A 21,456-nucleotide genomic window follows, 5' to 3' on the forward strand; every position below is an offset into this window, starting at 1 on the left:
GTGACTGGATAGCACCGCCATAACATACCTGACCAATACCACCATACTGTGACTGGATAACACCGCCATAACAGACCTGACCAATACTGCCATACTGTGACTGGATAACACTGCCATACCAGACCTGACCAATACCACCAAACTGTGACTGGATAACACCACCATACCAGACCTGACCAATACCGCTATACTGTGACTGGATAACACCGCCATAACAGACCTGACCAATACCACCATACTGTGACTGGATAACACCACCATACCAGACCTGACCAATACCACCATATTGTGACTGGATAACACCGCTACACCAGACCTGACCAATGCTGCCATACTGTGACTGGATAACACCACCACACTAGACATGACCAATACCACCATACCCCTCCCCCCTCGAAAAGACAACAGATTTACTGGCAAGTCTGAACGAGAGGTGATAGACTAAAAAAATAAAAAACAAGAAAAATAGTTGTTTCCTTCCCCCTGCTCCCTGATGCTGTCCCCCTGCAAGATGCTGCCCTAGGCACTGGACCACAGGTGCCTAGTGGTAAACACGGCCCTGCTTACAGACTGACACTGACTGACTGACAGACTCTGACACTGACTGACTGACACAGACAGTGACTGACAGACACTGACTGACGCACGCTATTGTATTATCTGTGTACGTGCAGCAAAGTAAAAAAAATCCTGGCTGATCATATTCTACATGTGATGATTCCATAATTCTTGGCAGGGTTTGTATTAGCTGCATGACCTGCAATTTTCCAAAGGACAGAATCTGACTAATGTAGTCTGAGCTTACATATCCTTCCCATATTAATGCAGTTGATGAAATCTTAACTTTTTAGCAAACTGTTCCTTGTCAACCGGAGCCAGAAAGTGCCAGAAATCTGTAATTTACTTCTATTAAACAAATCTCAAGTCCTCCAGTACTTATCAGCTGCTGTATGTTCTGCAGGAAGTGTTGTTCTTTCCAGTCTGGAGAGCAGAAAAGGTTTTCTATGGAGGTTTGCTACTGCCAATCACAGACAGTGGGGGCAGCAGAGAGCACTGTATCAGACTGGAAAGAACACCATTTCTTGCAGGACATACAGCAGCTTATAAGTACTGGAAGACTTGAGATTTTTTTTAATGCAAGTAAATTACAAATCTCTGGCACTTTCTGGCACCAGTTGATCTGAAAGAATTTTTTTTTGTGTGAGCTACCCCTTTAACATTACCAAAATCTCAGCCAGGAGGAAGTTATAAAGGCTGCGTAAGATTCAGTGTTTGGGGTTGAGCTCAAATAAAAGTTCTGGGAGTGGCGTATATTCACACACACTTTGCAACACAGAATAACAACAAGCTGAACTGAGTGAGAGTGCAGCTTCCTGAGACCAGCAATCACGACACCAACATGTGCACCGCAGGAAAAGTATTATACTATTCTATTATAGCCATTATAACATTGCTAGGCTGATGTTTTCTATGGTTTTTACGCTGTTTTATTAGTGCTGTGTGTAGGTTTTGTGTTTTCTATAGTTTTGCGATGATTTATTTGCAGCATTTGGATTTGCCAGGTGTGTAATATGGCTGATTTGTACCTGTCAGTGAGTCCGGCTGGTTTGATATAGAATGGGAATATGCATTTGTTTGTGTTACGGTATTTTTGTGCTAGCTCGTAAAACACATAGGCGGTTTACAAGTCTGAAAGGTCTTTGGCTCAAGATGAGCAAATTTACAGTAATGTCTGGTTTGTACGAAACCGAACACTCAGCTTTTGAATCTCGCTCTATGGAGAAGATGGGTGCAGCCCTAGGGCTGCATGGAAAACATGGATACAGACAAAGGTGTCATATGGCTGTATCCATGTTTTCCGGGAAGCCCTAGGGCTGCATCCATCTTCTCCATACAGCGAGTTTTCAACTTTGTGCAAACCAGACATTACTGTAAGTTCACTCTATCTCAAAACACTGACCAATATAAAAGCCAAATACTGACTAATATATAACGTGTGAACCCAGCCTGAGGCTACATTCACACGTCCCGTAGATAAGGTCCGTGCACAGATTGTACAAACCAGACCTCAGAACTCCTTCATTATGATGCTCTGAAACCGTTAAAGAGTACTGACACAGCATGATGGCAGGAGTTCCCAGCATACAATCCGTGTATGGACCATATTTATGGAACATGTGAATGTAGCCTAAGGGCATGTTCATACATGGATTTGCTGCAAATCTGCTGCAGATTAGTTGCAAAAATTCTGTAGAAAATCTGAAGGTAGGAATTTACCCATAGTCTATGTTCACAAAGCAATTTTAAACAGCCGTTATTTGATGCTCAAAATAACGGCCGTTGTTTAACATACCTTGGCGGACGGCCGTCGGCACATTATTTTAAGGGGTACTCCGGCAAAAACATATATATATATATATATATATATATATACATATATTTATATATATATATTTTTTTTTCAATCAACTGGTTTCAGAACGTTATATAGATTTCTAATTTACTTCTATTTAAAACTCTCAAGTCTTCCTATACTTATCATCAGCTGTATGTCCTGCAGGAAGTGATGTATTCTTCCCAGTCTGACACAGTTCTCTCTTCTGCCACCCCTGTCCATGTCAGTAACTGTCCAGCACAGTAGCAAATCCCCATAGGAAAACCTCTCCTGCTTTGGACAGTACCTGACATGGACAGGGGTGGCAGAAGAGAGCACTGTCAGACTGGAAAGAATTCACTACTTCCTGCAGAACATACAGCAGTGGATAAGTACTGGAAGACGTGAGATTTTTACATAAAAGTAAATTTATACAGCTATCTGGAACCAGTTTATTTGAAAGAAAAATAACGTCCGTCAATAAATATTGTGAAAATTAATTTGACGTCCGCTGCGAAAACAGATGTCATTCTTTGTATTAATTCTGTTACATTATTATATGAAACATTATTTTAAAAAATTTACTTTCCCAAGGTTATTAAATGCAAGGCCGCCATTGCCTGGGAACCGAATAAGCCCCTCAGCATTGAAGAGGTTGAAGTAGCTCCACCAAAGGCCCATGAAGTCAGAGTAAAGGTAATAATAATTAAAAAAAAAAAGTCAAATACAATCATCTGGGATTGTATTTGATGATGATTAAGATCCCAAAAATAGAAACATGTCAGCTCATGCTATCATATGGATCTTCAATCTTCAAACATCTTAGGCACTTTACTTTTTCAGCACCTTCCCCATCTCTATACAAACTCCCATCATAGCAACCGTAACCAGTAACAGGACCCTCTTTGTACACATATCTATAGTTATGTCCCTTCTTCATGCCTTTATGTGTAGTTGGGCTCCTATCTGTAGTTAGACCCCCTCTTTGAGACCATATTTGTAGTTAGCCCCCCCATCTGTAGTTAGACCCCCTCTTTGAGCCCATATTTGTATTTACTCCCCCATCTGTAGTTAGACCCCCACTTTGAGGCCATATTTGTAGTTAGCGCCCCCCATCTGTAGTTAGACCCACTCTTTGAAACCATATTTGTAGTTAGTCCCCCCCATGTGTAGTTAGACCCCCTCTTTGAGCCCATATTTGTAGTTAGGGCCCCCCCATCTGTAGTTAGACCCCCTCTTTGAGACCATATTTGTAGTTAGACCCCCTCTTTGAGACCATATTTGTAGTTACCCCCCATCTGTAGTTAGACCCCCTCTTTGAGACCATATTTGTAGTTAGCCCTCCCATCTGTAGTTAGACCCCCCTCTTTGAGACCATATTTGTAGTTACCCCCCCATCTGTAGTTAGACCCCCTCTTTGAGACCATATTTGTAGTTATCCCCCCCATCTGTAGTTAGACCCTCTCTTTGAGCCCATATTTGTAGTAGCCCCCACCCCCCAAGTATGGGTCCTAACTACAGATGGGGGGGAGTGTCACTTTGCCCTTGGGCCATTCCATCCAAACTGAACCTTTTCGTTACACCTGTAACACCTAGTTAAACAATTTTTTTTTTTAAACAGATAATTTAAAAAATGCAATTTAACCACAAAAGTTATAAATATACATTAAGACTCTTAATGTATATTTATAACTTAATGTTTAAATTGCAGTTTTACTAGGTTTAACTAGGTGTTACAGGTATTACGAAAAGGTTCAGTTTGGATGGAATAACCCCCATAAGGACATGATGGGGGTTGTAGTTTTGCAGCAATTGGAGATCACATGTTCTCTAAACACTACACACTGCCCCCCACCAGTCCCAGGACCCATGATGCACTGCTGCTCTTGCCTTGTCTAGTCAGGTCTGGCCAGAGCACAGTAATGCAGATAGTGCTGACCACGCTTTCTACATCACAGAGAGGACAGTGTGTAGACGGGCAAGGAAGTGAGTGTTCCCTCACCCCAGCCAGTCCTTTGCTATTGCATTGTATCAGTGTTTTAAAGACACCAATAATATGCAATGCAGAGAGATCAGACGTCTCCTCTTGCCAGCTCTCTGCTATCTCCAGGTGGGCCTCCATGTGACCCGCTGACCGGCAAATGCCAGAGCCAGTCCAACACTGTCTACCCCGCAACAAAAAATCAATGTGAGCTATTATTTTCTTTTACAATCCTTGCCCCAACAGGTTTCTTGGCTACGAGCCGATGTCTTGTAAAGGATTGGGTGGGTCTTTGTTTGGAAGCCATGGTATATACAGTAAGGCACCCAGCAATACACACTGGCAGAATGCCTAGGTGGTCAGGTAAGGGCAAGCTTGTGCAAGGGCAACTTTAGTTTGCACATTACAGTGATGATATAACCATCAAAGACTTCTCCTGAGTAATAATAATGTATTGAGGAGAAGATCAGGTAATTTTATCGATAGAACATTGGTAGCTATATGTCAGAGACTTACCTCCCCCGCTCCTGCCTGGTGGCCCGTACCGCCGCTTAAATCCCCGGATTCCTGGCCGCTTCCTGGTCTGAGCAGGGACTTGGGTCGTGACGTGTAAGGTCCCCACTACAGCCGCTGGCTGGCTGAGTGGACCTCACACGTCACAACCCGGTCCCTGCTTAGACCAGGAAGCGGCCAGGGAACTGGGGACCAGAAGGCTGGAGCAGGGGAGGTAAGAGTATGTTATTTCTTTTATACTTCCCCTCCACAGCACGGCGTATAAGATGACTTTTCAACCCCGAAAATCTTCATATGGGGAAACCCGTATGGGATGACCACTATAAAAAAAAAAAAAAAAACATTTAATTCACCTAGGGCCCATTCCCGGCATCGGTGCACCTCCTGTACCATTGCCGGCACAGGCAGTGTGACGTACACTACCTGCTGCGGAAACTGAGATCGCTTAACCTCTCCTGGGCAGCCAAGCGTCTCATCAGAGAGGCTCAGAGATGCTCAGCTGCCCAGGAGAGGTTCGTCGATCTCCGCCTCCGGTGTAGGTAGTGTACGTCACACTGCCTGCACCGGGAACGATACAGGAGGTGCGCCGCTCCCGGGAACGGGCCCCAGGTGAGTTAAAGGTTTTTTTATTTTTTTATTTTGCTGCAGCAGGGTTGCGGTCAGGCAGGGGTTAACATTTTCCAGCGTATAAGGTGAACCCCTGACAATCTGCTTATAAGTCGGGGAACGTCTTATACATCCAGTCGCCTTCTACGCCGGAAAATACGGTATCTGTAGCCCATGCATGTGTATTGTGTGTTAACCACGTAATTGGGATGTTAAAGAGAATCTGTCATTAAAAATACTTTGGACATATCAAAGGTTATTGATCGCAGTGGTACTCATTGCTGAGACCATGTGTGATCAGGAAATAGAGCTGGAGAGAGGACGGAGCAGCATCATCCACTCCCTAGCTGTATCTCCTGAATGGCGAATTACGACAATTATGACAAAGTAGAGAAAAGCGGCCGTGATTGAGTATGGGTGTAAAAATAATGACCGCGCCCATAAATTACAATTATGGCCGTATTTTGGTACTATTTTACTGTGTGTGAACGTAGCCTTTATATGGTACATACATAAAAGACAGATCATCACCGTTTTGAATAAACAATACAGTTGACAGCTGAAATTTGACACAACTTTACGTATTATAAGTGGATACATTGGGAGGTGCCCTATTTCACCTCATCGGTCTCTAAGTCAATGTTGGATTGGCCCAGCAGAGGACCGGAGGATCTTCCGGTAGGCCCCCAGCTTTAGAACCTGCACATACACTGACTGACATGTGCTTTCTCACTGGCTTTTCATTGGTGGGCCCCCAGGATCATTTCCTCTGGTGGGCCCCAGGTACCCCAGTCCGACACTGCTCCAAGTGATACAAGCATGGGCCCCCAATGGGTCATCATAGAAGCCAGGAGCCTGCCAGATCTGCCATCTTATACAGTACCTTTTAGGTCCTCTTAGGCATAATACACAGTTATACAGAAGTATATGAAGTATTATACAAGAAATCCAGAGACTATCGAGTCTCCTTTTACAAATACAAAAGTTTAAAAAAAAATGTTTAAAAATATTTTTCAATAAGTTTTATTACAGTAAATATAAAGAAAAAAAGAGACATTTTGGTATTGTGGCGTGTGTTATGAAGCTCTAAAACTATCACTTTATTGAACCTGTGCAGCAATTTCAAAATTGTTTTTTTTTCCTTCTGAAAAATGCAAAAAAAAATCTCCATCCAGGAATAAGTGTTTTTACTGTGAAAAAATAGAAAAAGAAAAAAAAATGATACATACTCTACCCAACCATCTTCATCCTCAGGGGTGTAACTAGAAATGGCTGGTCCCCATAGCAAACTTTTGATTAGGCCCTCCACCCTTCCCGACTAGAGTGCTTGTACTTAAAGGGACATTTTCAGATCCCAGGAGGCCCGCTCAGCTACCTGGTACTGCGAATGATGATGGCTCGGGGGGACCAGAGTATCGGAGGAGGTGTCAATGGGGCCCCCTGATGCGGTGGGCCCCATAGCAGCTGCTATAGCTGCTACAGTGGTAGTTATGGCCTTGTTCATCCTGCCTATGTAAGTGAATAAAGCAGTAACACGCATGTTGATCACTGCTCATTCAACCAGGGGTGACAGGGAACATGCACTCTTGTGATCGGTGGGGGTCCCAGCAGTCAGACCCCTGACACTCATCTCAAGTCTCAGATATGAACCATGTTCAGTCCATGGAGCAGTTCAGTTTTTTTGTCCAGTCTGTGCTGCCTTTATAAAAATGTAAAAATATTGGGGGAGATTTATCAAACATGGTGTAAAGTGAAACTGGCGCAGTTGCCCCTAGCAACCAATCAGATTCCACCTATCATTTTCCAAAGAGTCTGTAAGAAATGGAAAGGTGGAATCTGATTGGTTGCTAGGGGCAACTGAGCCAGTTTCACTTTACACCATGTTTGATAAATCTCCCCCCTTATGTATATTGTATGTTTTATCTAGGTTATTTCTTCTGGCATTTGCGGATCTGATAATAGCGCCCTTCATGAAATAATACAAACCAAATTTCCAGTGATTCTGGGTCATGAAGGTGTTGGAGTGGTTGAAAGTGTGGGTGAGAAAGTCACCAAAGTTGAACCAGGTAAGTCAGAAGTAACTGTAATTGGACTGAAGCTAAGATATGTCTGTGCAATAACATCATTAACCCCTTAGCGACCCATGACGTATCTGGTACGTCATGGTGCCGCGGGGGGTGTTCAGAGCGGGGTCCCACCGGGACCCCGCTCTGAACGGCGCAGAAACGGCGATGAACGGCGATGAACGGCGATGAACGGCGATGAACGGCGCTGAACGGCGCTGAACGACGTAAATGCAAAACTCCCCGAAATCAAAACAAATTCCTTTTTTTTTCAATTTGACAGCGCAAATGATTTTTTTCCGGTTTCGCAGCATATGTTATGGAAAAATAAAGTCTGTCATTGCAAAGTACAATTGGTTTCGCAAAAAATAAGCGCTCATGTGGGTCTCTAGGTGAAAAAATGCAAGCGCTATGGACTTTTAAACATAAAGTGGAAAAAGCAAAAGTGCAAAAACGAAAATTGGCTTTGACCTTAAGGGGTTAAAGAGGTTGTCCACCCAAAATTAACTTGTCCTCTACTCACAGGATAGAGGACGAGTAAGAGATTGCTGTGGGTCTGACCTCCGTACTCCCCCCACCTCCATATCAGGTCCCCGTCTTCTTTGTTATGAATACAGCTGTGGGTGCGGCATGTGACCCGTGGCTATATTCATTCCTATGGAGCTGCCAGAAAGAGACGAACACTGTACTCATCTCTCTTGCAGCTCCATAGAGAATGAATGCACTTTTCCCCCGACAGATGAGGGTATAATACTTACCTCTGCCCTGTCGGATTGGCATGGCATTGATTTGTATATGTAACCTAATTATTGCATATATGCAGAATTGCATGCAGAATTGTCCAGTCTGCAAAATATAACAAAAGTTTTATGACTCTTAAAAAGAGAGGAGTAGAACATTGCTTCATTGTGACCTGGACATCCGTGCATCAATGACCTTTGGTCGTGAAGGGCCTTTCCCACTAGACGGCCTTTCCCACTACAATCCATAGTGGGTACATAGGCTTAGGATGGAATTACCTGCCACTTTTCGAGAGAAAAAAAATTACACAGTTAGGCCCCGTTCCCACTGAGCAAAGCTAGCGGAATTCCGCGACGGAATTGTCCGCCGCGGAATGCCGTTAGCCTCCCGCTCATAATGGGAGTCTATGGGAGGCGCGCGCTGCTGCTCTATACGCGCTGAAGAATGAACATGTTCATTCTTCAGCGCGGACAGGGCAGGAGCGCGCGCATCCCATAGAGTCCCATTATGAGCCGGAGGCTAACGGCATTCCGCGGCGGACAATTCCTTCGCGGAATTCCGCTACCTTTGCTCAGTGGGAACGGAGCCTTAGGGTATGTTCACACTGAGTAAATCAGGTGGAATTCCACAGCGGAACTTTCTGCCGCGGAATTCCGCCTATCTGCTTTTCTCCGCTCTCTGCTCAAGGAAGTAACCTCTTTGGCCCCGTTCACACTGAGCAAGAACATTGTAATTCCGCAGCAGAGCTCTCCGCAGCAGAATTCCGCCGTGCTCAGTGTGCTGCTTTGAGTGAATGAGAGGGCACGCACTCCTCCGCTGCCGCCACTCTCCGCTCTAAGAAATGACATGTCACTCCTTTGAGTGGAGAGCAACGGCAGCGGAGGAGCATGCGCCTTCTCCTTCACTCAGAGCAGCACACTGAACACTGCGGGATTCTGCGGTGGAGAGCTCTGCCGCGGAATTACGACGTTCTTGCTCAGTGTGAATGGGGCCTTTGAGCGGCATCGGGGGAGGAGCACGTGCTCTTCTATAGGCAGGCTATGGCACACTGAGACAGGTGGGAGTCCGCGGTGGAATTCCGCCTGATTTACCCAGTGTGAACATACCCTTAGAAAGTAAAACAAGAAGGACTGAGCACAGCTGAACAGGGCCGTATTTGCCACTAAGCACCCGTGGTCCGGTGCCTAGGGCAGTACCTTGCTGGGGGGCCACACCAGGGAGCAGAGAGAAGAAAACAACTTTTTTAATTTTTTTTTTTTTTTTCCTTCTCCCACCTCCCATTTATACTTGCCAGTAAATCCGGTGTCTCTTTAGGAGGGGTGGGGGAGGTCTGGTATGGCCGTGTTAATCAGTCACTATATGGTGGTGTTATCCAGTCACAGTATGGTGGTATTGGTATTCAGCTACATGTGGTGTCATACAGTAAATGTGGGAACGCAGCCTAAGGCTACGTTCACACAGAGCAAAAGGGGCGGATTACGCAAGGAAATATTTCCGCCTGAAATCAACTGACGCTGAATTCCGAGCAGAATATAAGCAGAATGTAAGCAGAATCCCTGCGTATTCCACTAGGAAAGTGTTCAGCTCATAATCAGCTCTTGACAAATTCAGCGCGGAATACTCAAGGAATCCGCGCTGAATCCGCATGCATTCAGCACTGAAATTCAGCGAGTATTTGGCGAGTAAACTAGACTATACCAGAATATATACTAGAATCCTCCTCCTCCCCCTTTTTTATCCATTTCCGCGCTGATTCAGCGCGTAATTTCCGCTTGTATTACGCTTGTATTCCGCGCTGAAACAGAAAATCAGAGCCCCATTGGTTTGTATAGGCTTCCGCTAGTGGAAGAATGAACATGTTCATTCTTCTGGCGGAAAGCGGATTAGTTCAGTGCGGAAATTCCACCGTGTGAACTGCAGAGCAGAATTTCCATTCAACACAATGGAAATTAGCTCTGCACCTATTTTAACGGCTGAAATTTCAGCGCTGATTCAGCGCAGAAATTCAGCTGCTTTTGCTCAGTGTGAACGAGCCCTTAGACTGATCAGATATCAATATGATGTTCAGAAACTAAAAATCATGATGCTAATTGGTGAGTGAAGCCGGGGCGTCTTCAGGTTTAGTGCCTAGGGCAGCAGCAGCTGGTAATACGGCCCTGCAGTTGAATATTCATTAATAATATATACCCTTATGCAACACGCAAGAAGATCAAAGCCTTTACAATGATTTTTAGAACCTATAAACAGTACAGAATATGCTAAGTCTTTTTTTTTCACTATTTTCTTAGGTGACAAAGTCATTCCTCTTTTTGTCCCAGAATGTGGATCGTGCAGAAGTTGCAAAACCCCAGACTGTAACCTGTGTGACAAATTTCAGTGAGTTTATTATAGATATAAAGTAATGTACTACTATCCAGTATTCTTAGGGAACATTCACATTACTTACTGTACATGAAATACAAAAAAACGGGTAATTGGAGACACAGGACAAATCGATTTAGAAAGCCTCAGGGTACTATTACACGGAACGATAATCGGACGAATTGGCCCGATTCGGCCGATTATCGCTCCGTGTAATAAATACAACGATCAGCCGATGACAACAATCATTGGCTGATTGTTGATATAGGTTAGAACCTATATTTGTCGGGCGCCGACCGCTACATGTAATAGCTGTGCGCGGCCGGCGACTGACGATATACTTTACCTATCCACGCTCCAGGACTGCTCCTGCTCTAGGGCTGCTCCTGCAGTCCGCTTCTCCCCGGGTCCCGTGCGCTCTAGCTTCAGAGCCGCGGTGGTCCCGGCCTGTGATTGGCTGAGCGGCCTGTCAGCTGACAGGCAGCTCTGAAGCTAGAGCACGCAGGACCCGGGGAGAAGCGGACCGCAGGAGCAGCCCTGGAGCGTGGATAAGTAAATTATATAATATAGTATCGGTAATGATGTCCTTGCAGCCCTTGTTAAATGATTACACTGGTCAACAAATTTTCAAAAGTTGTTTGGTTCGGAAATAAAATTAGCCATTTCTTAATGATTTTTATGTGCTAAATTCAAATATCACAAGGAAAAATGTGAATTGTCTCTAGTTTCTATGATATGGCAGAGTTCTCATGTTACTGTTTTGTAAATTGTATAGAATACAGTATAATAGCCGACAGATTTATTACTTCTGCAATCATAAGGAAGCAAGTTTACTGTTCATAAACTTTTGAAATATATTCATAGGAAACTTAGTTCTATTTGAAATCAACTACAATTTACAGGCAAATCCAAGAATTTTTACAAATTAATTATGTTTATTGACCTCTGGAATGTAGGTCCTTATTCAATGGCTACTCGTGCATTTACACGTCTTTTGTATTCATACATGGGATTGTCTCTGATAACTGTCCAACAGTAATCTGCAAGCACTGATGGCTTCCATTTACCCCGATACCTTAGGCTAGGTTCACACTGTGTTTTCGCAATCTGTTTTTTATCCGTTTTCTGCAAAAAACGATTAAAAACGGATGCATTTGTGTGCATCCGTTTTTCCATTGACTTCCATTATAATAAAAAAAAAAAAAATGGATCAAAACAGATCAGTTTTTTTGACGGACACAAAAACGTAGCTGACACTACTTTTGTGTCCGTTAAAAAAAACTGATCCGTTTTGATCCGTTTTTTTTTTTTTTAATAATGGAAGTCAATGGAAAAACGGATAATCTGTTGGTGTAACAGGGCACTTAGTTAGGATTGGCTTTGAGGTCCATGGCGCTCCTCCCCAGGTGCAAGGAAAAGCTGGATCCAGTCCTGAGGAACTGGGAGAAGTTTCCCAGGGCTAGATCCAGCTTTTTCCAGGAACCAGAGCAGAGCGGCACAGACTTCAAAGCCAGAAGCCTGATAACCTTCTGGCCGATCCTAACAAAGCGCTTTGTTTCGTTGCTACTGTAAATTCACTCATCCCTACTCTTAAGCGATCAACGTTTGGACTAAGAGATAAATTGCGTAAAAGTCTTATTTCGATATTTGGGGGTCGTTATCTTGATATTTTTTGCTTTGAAAGATTGTTTAGCTGAACAGTTCTCCAACCAATCAAGAATAATTTTAGAACATGTTGAAAGACAACAATTAAAGATTTATCGCTCGCCATTTAAACGGTAGCTGTATTCACACAGGCAGGTAATTGCTAGGTTTTGGTCATTATCGCGAGTTTTTGCCCCATTCTTGTAAAAGGACCATTACAAGAGTACAAATGAGATCTGATGTAATGTCCACTATATCTTCATAATGCTGAACCCTTCTTTTCCTAAAATAAGAAATAGTGCATCAGCCCAGGGGGTACATCACCTGTGGCATGGCTGTGACCTGTTTTTCCATGGTCACAGTAACTTCTATGACAAGGTAAAAGGGGCGTTGCAGGGTAACTCTGTGATACTCAAGTCCATATTACACTTATTGATTATGGGCCATCGGTTATGCTTAAAGGCAACGATCAGCAAAGATGCAAGATGTCAGCTGATCATTGTCTTTCAAAATATTGAATCGAAGTGTAATAGGAGTGGCGGCAACAGGGGAAAATGAGGGGAAAGCAAGCACTGACCTGAATTCTGCCATTCGCCTAAAGAATTGACATGTCAATTCTTTGGGCAGACAGCGGAAACTACTGGCAAATATTATTTAGTCTATGGAACGGACAGAACTTTAGGCAGAGGCTGCCCGGCGAAATCCACTTGAAGTCTCCGTGAAAATTCCATACTGAGCACATACCCTTAGGGCATATTCTGTTAGAGCAATCGCAAAGAAGTCAATTGGGCTTTAATTTTGCTTGTACTTTTCTCGAACTCTGCTCCAAATTCACCAGAATTCCGCTTCAATTCAGCGAGAAATTTCAAGCAGAAAACTTTCCTCTTCAATTTCTTGCATATTCCTCAGTGTGAACAAACCCTAAGGGTAAGTTGACACTGAGGAATCTGGGCGGATCACCCGCCACGGATTCCGCCGCTTACCCCCTTTCACGGCCGCGTGCATCTCCGTCCGTGTCATGGACTCCATTCTAAGAAAAAGAGAATAGCGTGGAAGGCACAGTGTATAAAGATATGATTATATGAAAAGAGGTGCAAATAGCTAGTCAAAGAACAAATCTTTATAATAACCAAATACACCAAATACACCCACTTTTCTAACATTCTACCCCGAAAGGTTTGGATCCTCTCAATCCCTATCTGGACTGATGCAAGATGGTACGAGCAGGTTTACCTGTAAAGGCAAATCCATTTATCACTATGCAGGAACAAGTACATTTTCTGAATACACTGTTGTGTCTGACATTTGCATCGCCAAGGTGGATGCCAATGCCCCTCTTGAAGTTTGTCTTATAGGCTGTGGATTTGCAACTGGATATGGTGCGGCTATAAACACTGCTAAGGTACGAATTGATCCATACTACAGTTTGTATGCTGTGTAAACCTAAGTGTGAATGTTTTTGCAAAATATTTTACTTGACAAGCCCTACATTTGATAAAATAAGAATTCCCCTTAAAGTGATAGTCACCACACACACACATTACTTGGTTCTCTACACCACCCACAAGCTTAGATGCTGCACAATTGTTTGTGTCTTCTTTTTGCTCTAAAATCACTTTATTTCATTGGTGAACAGTGTCACATAGGCGGGGCTTCACAGCAGATGGGCCATCTCTCTCATAATAGAGGGGGCCCAACTGTCGCGAAGCTCCGCCTAGGTGACAAACAAGTTTTATACAGGTATATATTAAATCTGCAGCATCTAAACTTGTGGATGGGGCGGAGACCGGCACATAGAGTAAGGGGGGGGGTGACAATATCACTTTAAATTTCCTCACACATAAAGCAATAATTAACAATTAACAATTATTCTTTCTTACTATACAAAAATATTATTACTGAATGTAAAAATTCTTTGCTAATTCCCCTCTTCTCAGGTGACAAAGGGCTCTACCTGTGCCGTGTTTGGCCTAGGAGGTGTTGGCTTTTCAGCAATAGCAGGATGTAAAGATGCCGGAGCTTCACGAATCATTGGCGTTGGCTCGCATAAAGATAAATTTCCTAAAGCCATACAAGTGGGAGCCACTGAGTGCCTGAGCCCAAAGGATTATGATAAACCCATTGATGAGGTCATCTGTGGGATGACCAATGGAGGAGTAGATTTTGCCATTGAATGTGCTGGACGTATTGATACTATGGTAAGAGGAAAATACGATAGTTGCAAAAGTTTAATTTTCATGTTCTACATTCAGAGGTCAATATAACATATGAGGCCACATATATTCTTATGTTTATCATCTTACAAACATAATATTATTAGATTGTCTACTTTCCTATTTATTTCAGATGACTGCTCTACAATGTACTTTCTGTGCTAATGGCGTTACTGTAATACTCGGCGTGGCATCTCCAAAGGATACACTTCCTCTAAACCCAGGCCTGCTTCTCATGGGACGTTCATTAAAGGGATCTGTTTTTGGAGGTAAGAATTTTTTTTATTTTTTGGGGGTTGGGGGGAATAATAATAATAATAATAATAATTTTCTTTTTTACAATAAACAACCAAAAAATTTGGAAGAACTGTGGAAAAATCTGAAGATTGTGGGTCTTGCTTTTACTCATCAGTAGAACTACAGTGGTTTGCAATAAATTAGAATATCAACAAAAAAATATTTTTTCTTTAGTATTTCAATTCAAAAATTGACCTAATTTATTCCATAGAATCATTACATACAGAGTGAACCTTTTTCAAGCGTTTATTTCTGTTAAAGTTGATGATTATGGATTACAGCCAAGAAAAACCCAAAAGTCAGTATTTCAGAAAATTAGAATAATTAACCCAAAACACCTACAGTGGCTTCCTAGGTGTTATAAAAGGTCCCTTAGTCTGGTTCAGTATGCAACTGCTGACTTGACAGATGTCCAGAAGGCAGTCATTCACACACTCCACAAGGAAGGTAAGCCACAAAAGTTCATTGCTAAAGAAGCTGGCTGTTCTCAGAGTGCTGTATCAAACCATATAAATGGAAAGTTGAGTGGAAGGAAAAAGTGTGGTAGAAAAAGGTGCACAAGCAATCGGGAGAACCGAAGTCTTAACAGGATTGTAACGAAAATTCACAAAGAGTGGACTGCTGCTGGAGTCAGTGCTTCAAAAGCCACCACATTGTAACGCCCGGAGTAGTGGATCCACTGGACCGGCACCAGCGATGGCACAAACCTCACCAGGGAGCGGAGTCTAAGGGGCCGCTGGTTTTCACCAGAGCCCGCCGCAAGGCGGGATGGACTTGCTGCGGCAGGCGACCCCCAGGTCGCTACCCCTGGCTTGGTAGCTGGTGACGGCAGGCGAGGCGTGGCAGGAGCAGTAGGCAGGAGATGGCACTGGCAAAGGTCTGCAGGCGAGAGCGCACGTGACAGGCTGAACGCAGGAACAGATGGAGTGACAGGGAAACAGGAACCAGGAACAGGGACTAGGGACCGGGTAACGGACAGGACTCAGGAACAGGGACTGGGACCAGGTAACAGATAGGACTCAGGAACAACAGGGGGCTGGGCCAAACGCTATGGGAAGCATGTAGAGGCTCCAACACTAAGGACAGGGCATGCTGGGATTTATAGGGGAGTGATTGGGTGCAACTACCAATTAGGAGCGCACTGCCCCTTTAAATCTGAGACAGCCGGCGCGCGCGCGCCCTAGGAGGCGGGGACGCGCGCGCCGGCCGGCACAGCGGGAGACAGGAGCGTGGAGAGGTGAGGCGCCCCCCGGGGCCGAGGTGACAGCAGCGCCGGGTCCCCGACTATGGACACCGGCTGCTGCATAGGGCAGGTAGCGGTCGCGGCGGCGGCCCGGAACGCGGGACGCCGCCGCGGCCGTAACAGTACCCCCCCCCTTTGGCCTCCCCCTCTTTCTTGCCTGCAAATGGCACAGGAAGCCACAAAGTCTTTGACATCTTGGGATAGGCTGGGCCACCAGTAGTGGCGAGAGATCCGTTGGCCGGTCTTACGGACTCCCGGGTGCCCGGCCTCCAACGAGGAATGTCCCCAGTTCAAAATACCTCTTCGAAGCGCAGGGTGAACATGAGTCTTTCCGGGGGGTACTCTCTGAAGAGTGGAGGTGACGACTGGTACTAGGCGATCAGGCGGTATAACGTGGCAAGGGACCTTCTGTAAGTTCTTCCGGTGGTGAGAGGATACGACCTTAGTCTTGGGTACGGGGAGAGGGTACACCTCGGCAGAGAAGGCATCCGCCGAGTCTTGGTCTTCTGCCGGTAGGCCGGATAGAGGCTTGGCCGGGACAGGAAATGACATAATACACTTGGTCTGAGGTGACTTGAGACACTGGTGGGAACAGTCCTGACCCCAACTGAGAATCTCCCCGGTTCTCCAGTCCAGCTGAGGGGCATGTTTTTGTAGCCACGGGAGTCCCAGGAGGACCGCGGGGGAAGAATGGGGCAGGACGTAGAAGGATATCTCTTCTTGATGTGAAGGACCCACCTGGAGGACTAAAGATGCGGTCTGGTAGTACACACGGTCGGTAAGAATTTCGCCTGTGACCGAGGAGATAGTCAGGGGCCTGGCTAGTCGGGTCACGGGTAGCCGCCATCTTTGGACCAATGTTGCCGCAATAAAACTGCCTGCTGACCCAGAATCGAGGAAGGCAGTAGTCTGATGATTTTGTCCTGAGGGAGTCCGGATGGAAACTGGCATAGACAGACTTGGAATGGTGGCATTCACACCTAGGGACACCTGTCCCACCGGACCTAGGTGCGAGCATTTTCCGGATGTTTGGGGACGTAGGGGACATCCCAGCCGGAAGTGATCGGAACCACCGCAATAGAGACAGAGATTCTGCTCCAGGCGCCGGATTCTTTCATCAGGCGTCAGGTGAGCCCGTTCCACCTGCATAGGAATCTCAGGAGAGGGTTGGGACATCGAAAGGTCAGGATTCTGGAAAACTGGCGCCAGCTGGGGATGGCGACGGGAACGGGTTAGTAAATGTTCATGCCGAACCTCCTCCTCCCTCTCCGAAAAACGAGTATCAACTCGGGTGGCCAGTAGAATGAGTTCGTTCAGGGAGGTAGGCAGGTCTCGGGCAGCGAGCACGTCTCTCACACGACTAGACAGGCCCTTCTTGAAGGTGGCCAATAGGGCGGCCTCGTTCCAGTCCAATTCGGCTGCCAGGGTGCGGAACTGGATGGCGTAGTCACCAACAGAGGAGCTGCCTTGAGAGAGATTGAGGAGAGCAGTCTCGGCTGAAGAAGCACGGGCAGGTTCCTCAAAGACGGAGCGAAACTCAAATAGGAAGGCCCGGAGATTGGCAGCAACTGGATCATCACGGTCCCACAGTGGCGTGGCCCAGGCCAGGGCTCTACCCTCTAATAGGCTGATGATGAAAGCCACTTTAGAGCGCTCGGTGGAAAACTGACTACTCAAAAGTTCAATGTGCATGGTGCACTGAGTCAGGAATCCTCTGCACAACTTAGAGTCCCCAGAGTACTTGCTTGGGAGGGCCAGTCGGAGTGAAGAAGCAGCGTCAGGAGATGGTGTGCGCTGGGCAGTAGTCTGCTGCTGTAAGGCGGCAGTGAGTTGCTGGATCTGCTGTGACTGTTTCTGGATTTGTTGAGCCTGTTGCGCGACCACTCTGGCGACGTCACGGAGATCTGGCACCTCGCCGGGATCCATGGTTGGAGCCTACTGTAACGCCCGGAGTAGTGGATCCACTGGACCGGCACCAGCGATGGCACAAACCTCACCAGGGAGCGGAGTCTAAGGGGCCGCTGGTTTTCACCAGAGCCCGCCGCAAGGCGGGATGGACTTGCTGCGGCAGGCGACCCCCAGGTCGCTACCCCTGGCTTGGTAGCTGGTGACGGCAGGCGAGGCGTGGCAGGAGCAGTAGGCAGGAGATGGCACTGGCAAAGGTCTGCAGGCGAGAGCGCACGTGACAGGCTGAACGCAGGAACAGATGGAGTGACAGGGAAACAGGAACCAGGAACAGGGACTAGGGACCGGGTAACGGACAGGACTCAGGAACAGGGACTGGGACCAGGTAACAGATAGGACTCAGGAACAACAGGGGGCTGGGCCAAACGCTATGGGAAGCATGTAGAGGCTCCAACACTAAGGACAGGGCATGCTGGGATTTATAGGGGAGTGATTGGGTGCAACTACCAATTAGGAGCGCACTGCCCCTTTAAATCTGAGACAGCCGGCGCGCGCGCGCCCTAGGAGGCGGGGACGCGCGCGCCGGCCGGCACAGCGGGAGACAGGAGCGTGGAGAGGTGAGGCGCCCCCCGGGGCCGAGGTGACAGCAGCGCCGGGTCCCCGACTATGGACACCGGCTGCTGCATAGGGCAGGTAGCGGTCGCGGCGGCGGCCCGGAACGCGGGGCGCCGCCGCGGCCGTAACACACATACAGACGTCTGCAGGACATGGGCTACAAGTGTTGCATTCCATGTGTCAAGCCACTTCTGACCAAGAAATAACGCCAGAAGCGTCTTATCTGGGCCAAGGAAAAGAAGAACTGGACTGTTGATCAGTGGTCCAAGGGGCTGATTTCAGATTAAAGTAAATTTTGATTTGATTTGGAAATCAAGGTCCCAGAGTCTGGAGGAAGAGTGGAGAGGCCCACAGTCCAAGCTGCTTGAGGTCTAGTGTGAAGTTTCCACAATCATTGATTGTTTGGGGGCCATGTCATCTGCTGGTGCAGGTTCACTGTGTTTCATCAACAATAAAGTCAACGCTGTCTACCAGGAAATTTTAGAGCACTTCATGCTTCCCTGTGCTGAAAAGATTTTTGGAGATGGAATTTTCATCTTCCAGCAGGATTTGGCACCTGTCCACACTGCCAAAAGTACCAATACCTGGTTTACTAACCACAGCATTACAGTGCTCGATTGGCCAGCAAACTCGCCAGACCTTAATCCCATAGAGAATTTATGGAATATTGTCAAGAAGAAGATGAAAGACACCAGACCCAGCAATGCAGACGAGCTGAAGGCCACTATCAAAGCAACCTGGGCTTCAATAACCCCTCTGCAGTGCCATCAGCTCATCGCCTCCATGCCACATTGCCGCATTGATGCCGTCATTCATGCAAAAGGTGCCCGGACCAATTATTGAGGGCATTTACTCTACAGACTTTTCATTTGGTCCACATTTCTGTGTTTAAAACATTTTTTTCAGTTGGTTTTATATAATATTCTAATTTTCTGAAATACTGACTTCTGGGTTTTTCTTGGCTGTAATCCATAATCATTAACTTTAACAGAAATAAACACTTGAAAAAGTTCACTCTGTATGTAATGACTCTATAGAATATATGAGGTCACTATTTGAATTGAATTAATGGGAAAAAAAAATGTTGATATTCTAATTTATTGCAAACCACTGTATGTATCATACTAAATTGTATGGTTCTTACTTTCTTTCTTTGGGCTAGTCCACTTGTATGTTTTTTTGGTCTTTTGTTTGTCACTGACTTTTTATGTTATATAGTTCTATATTTTATGGTATATATGTGTTTTATTACCTTGTAATCAATGTAAAGTTTATTCATATGCATGTATGTACTTTGCTTCATAATGGAAATAAAAAAATTATGTTACAAAAAAAAAAAAAAAAAATTAGCTATGTAAGGCTAGGTTCACACTGTGTTTTTGCAATCCGTTTTTTTTCATCCATTTTTTTCAAAAAATGGATGAAAAACGGATGAAAAAAACAAATGCATTTGTGTGCATCAGTTTTGATCCGTTTTTCCATTGACTTCCATTATTTAAAAAAAAAGGGATCCGTCGTGTTGACACTACTTTTGTGTCTGTCAAAAAAAAAGATCTTTTTAAAAAAAAAAAAAAAAAAACGGATTGCAAGAATGCAGTGTGAACCTAGCCTAGCCTTTAAATACAGCTACATGCATAAATCATACATTTTTTTAAAGTGATATTTTACTGTCAGTCATTATTCCAAAAAAATATGAATAAAACCATGTTCTTTGCCCAGGCTATAAGCGTGATGATGTCACACAATTGGTGAAAGATTATATGAATAAGAAAATCAATCTGGACCATCTGATTAGCAAGAAGTTAAAACTGAATGAAATCAATGAAGCATTTGAGCTGATACAACAGGGAACAGGGTAAGTACATCAGAAAAGGATAGGCATATAGATACTGTTAGATATTAGACCCTGATTTTGGATACATAGGGGGTCATTTTTATTTCCCATCATATCTAACAAAAAAATCTGATCATTAAAAAAATTTTTTAAGAGGTGAAAAGGGCACAAGCAAGAGATGATTTATTCATAAAACAACCAGTGATTGTATTTACCAATTTTTCTCACTTTAACAGTAAAATCCCTGTAATAGTGTAGAAATGTGATGTAATGGGTGCCAAATATTTTAGAATATTGGTTGAGCATCAAGATATATGTGAAACTTATAAGAATAGAGAAAACTTGTTCATATGATTTATTATGGCATATGGGCCGGCTTTAGGCTTTTGCGGGCCCTTGGCGACAAAGCCTCAGCTGGCCCCTCATCCTCCACTATGCACCCATCATCCACACACTATGCACAATCACTTGAGACACCACTAACATACACAAACTCACATTACTGACTGACAGTGACACACTCAGACACTGACACACAGCACTTACAGCTAAATCTTCTCCCTCTTCTCCACACTGTGATGTTGAGGACCTTCTGGTCATGTGATCAGGTCCCTCATCCTTTCCTCTCTCTGTGCAGGTCCTGCTCTGTCTCTTGTGTCTTCTGATGTTCAGCCCTGCACTACAGTGAGAGGGCTGCTGAACATTAGAAAACCGGGCCCCTCTCCTTTTCTGGGCCCCTGGTAAGCCCTGTGTTGACGTCGCCGGCCCTGCAGAGGACTGCCCTTTAATACTAGAGCCTCTGCATTTATATTAGATAGTTTCATGTTGAATGGGTAGCATATTTTTTGCAGGAGAAATATATAGGAGACTTTCTAACTTGCTTATCTGGCCAATAATCATTTTGTGTAATAGCACAAGCAGAAAGGCAACCATCAGCCGACATGTACAATGCTGACCGATTCTTGCCTTTCTGCATGAACCAAAATCCTGATAACGATTGCGACAGTCTGCTGGCTGTCGCTCCATGTAATAGGCAGGCCACCATTATCTTCTATAGGCTACCCAG

At 45.1% G+C, this 21,456-nt stretch overlaps 1 protein-coding gene across 1 annotated transcript in view; it reads left to right on the forward strand.

Annotated features, from left to right (window-relative positions):
• The first annotated feature begins 1,307 nt into the window (after positions 1-1,307).
• Positions 1,308-21,456, forward strand: part of LOC138797768 (NADP-dependent alcohol dehydrogenase-like) — a 24,934-nt gene continuing 4,785 nt past the window's right edge. Inside the window, exons 1-8 of the mRNA XM_069978373.1 lie at positions 1,308-1,417; positions 2,969-3,070; positions 7,402-7,540; positions 10,567-10,654; positions 13,460-13,685; positions 14,221-14,481; positions 14,630-14,765; positions 20,276-20,411. Coding sequence (XP_069834474.1) covers positions 1,400-1,417; positions 2,969-3,070; positions 7,402-7,540; positions 10,567-10,654; positions 13,460-13,685; positions 14,221-14,481; positions 14,630-14,765; positions 20,276-20,411 — 1,106 coding nt within the window. The 5' untranslated portion in view covers positions 1,308-1,399. The remainder of the gene's footprint in view (positions 1,418-2,968; positions 3,071-7,401; positions 7,541-10,566; positions 10,655-13,459; positions 13,686-14,220; positions 14,482-14,629; positions 14,766-20,275; positions 20,412-21,456) is intronic.

This window comes from Dendropsophus ebraccatus, chromosome 7 (assembly GCF_027789765.1).
Source record: "Dendropsophus ebraccatus isolate aDenEbr1 chromosome 7, aDenEbr1.pat, whole genome shotgun sequence".
Lineage (NCBI taxonomy): Eukaryota > Metazoa > Chordata > Amphibia > Anura > Hylidae > Dendropsophus > Dendropsophus ebraccatus.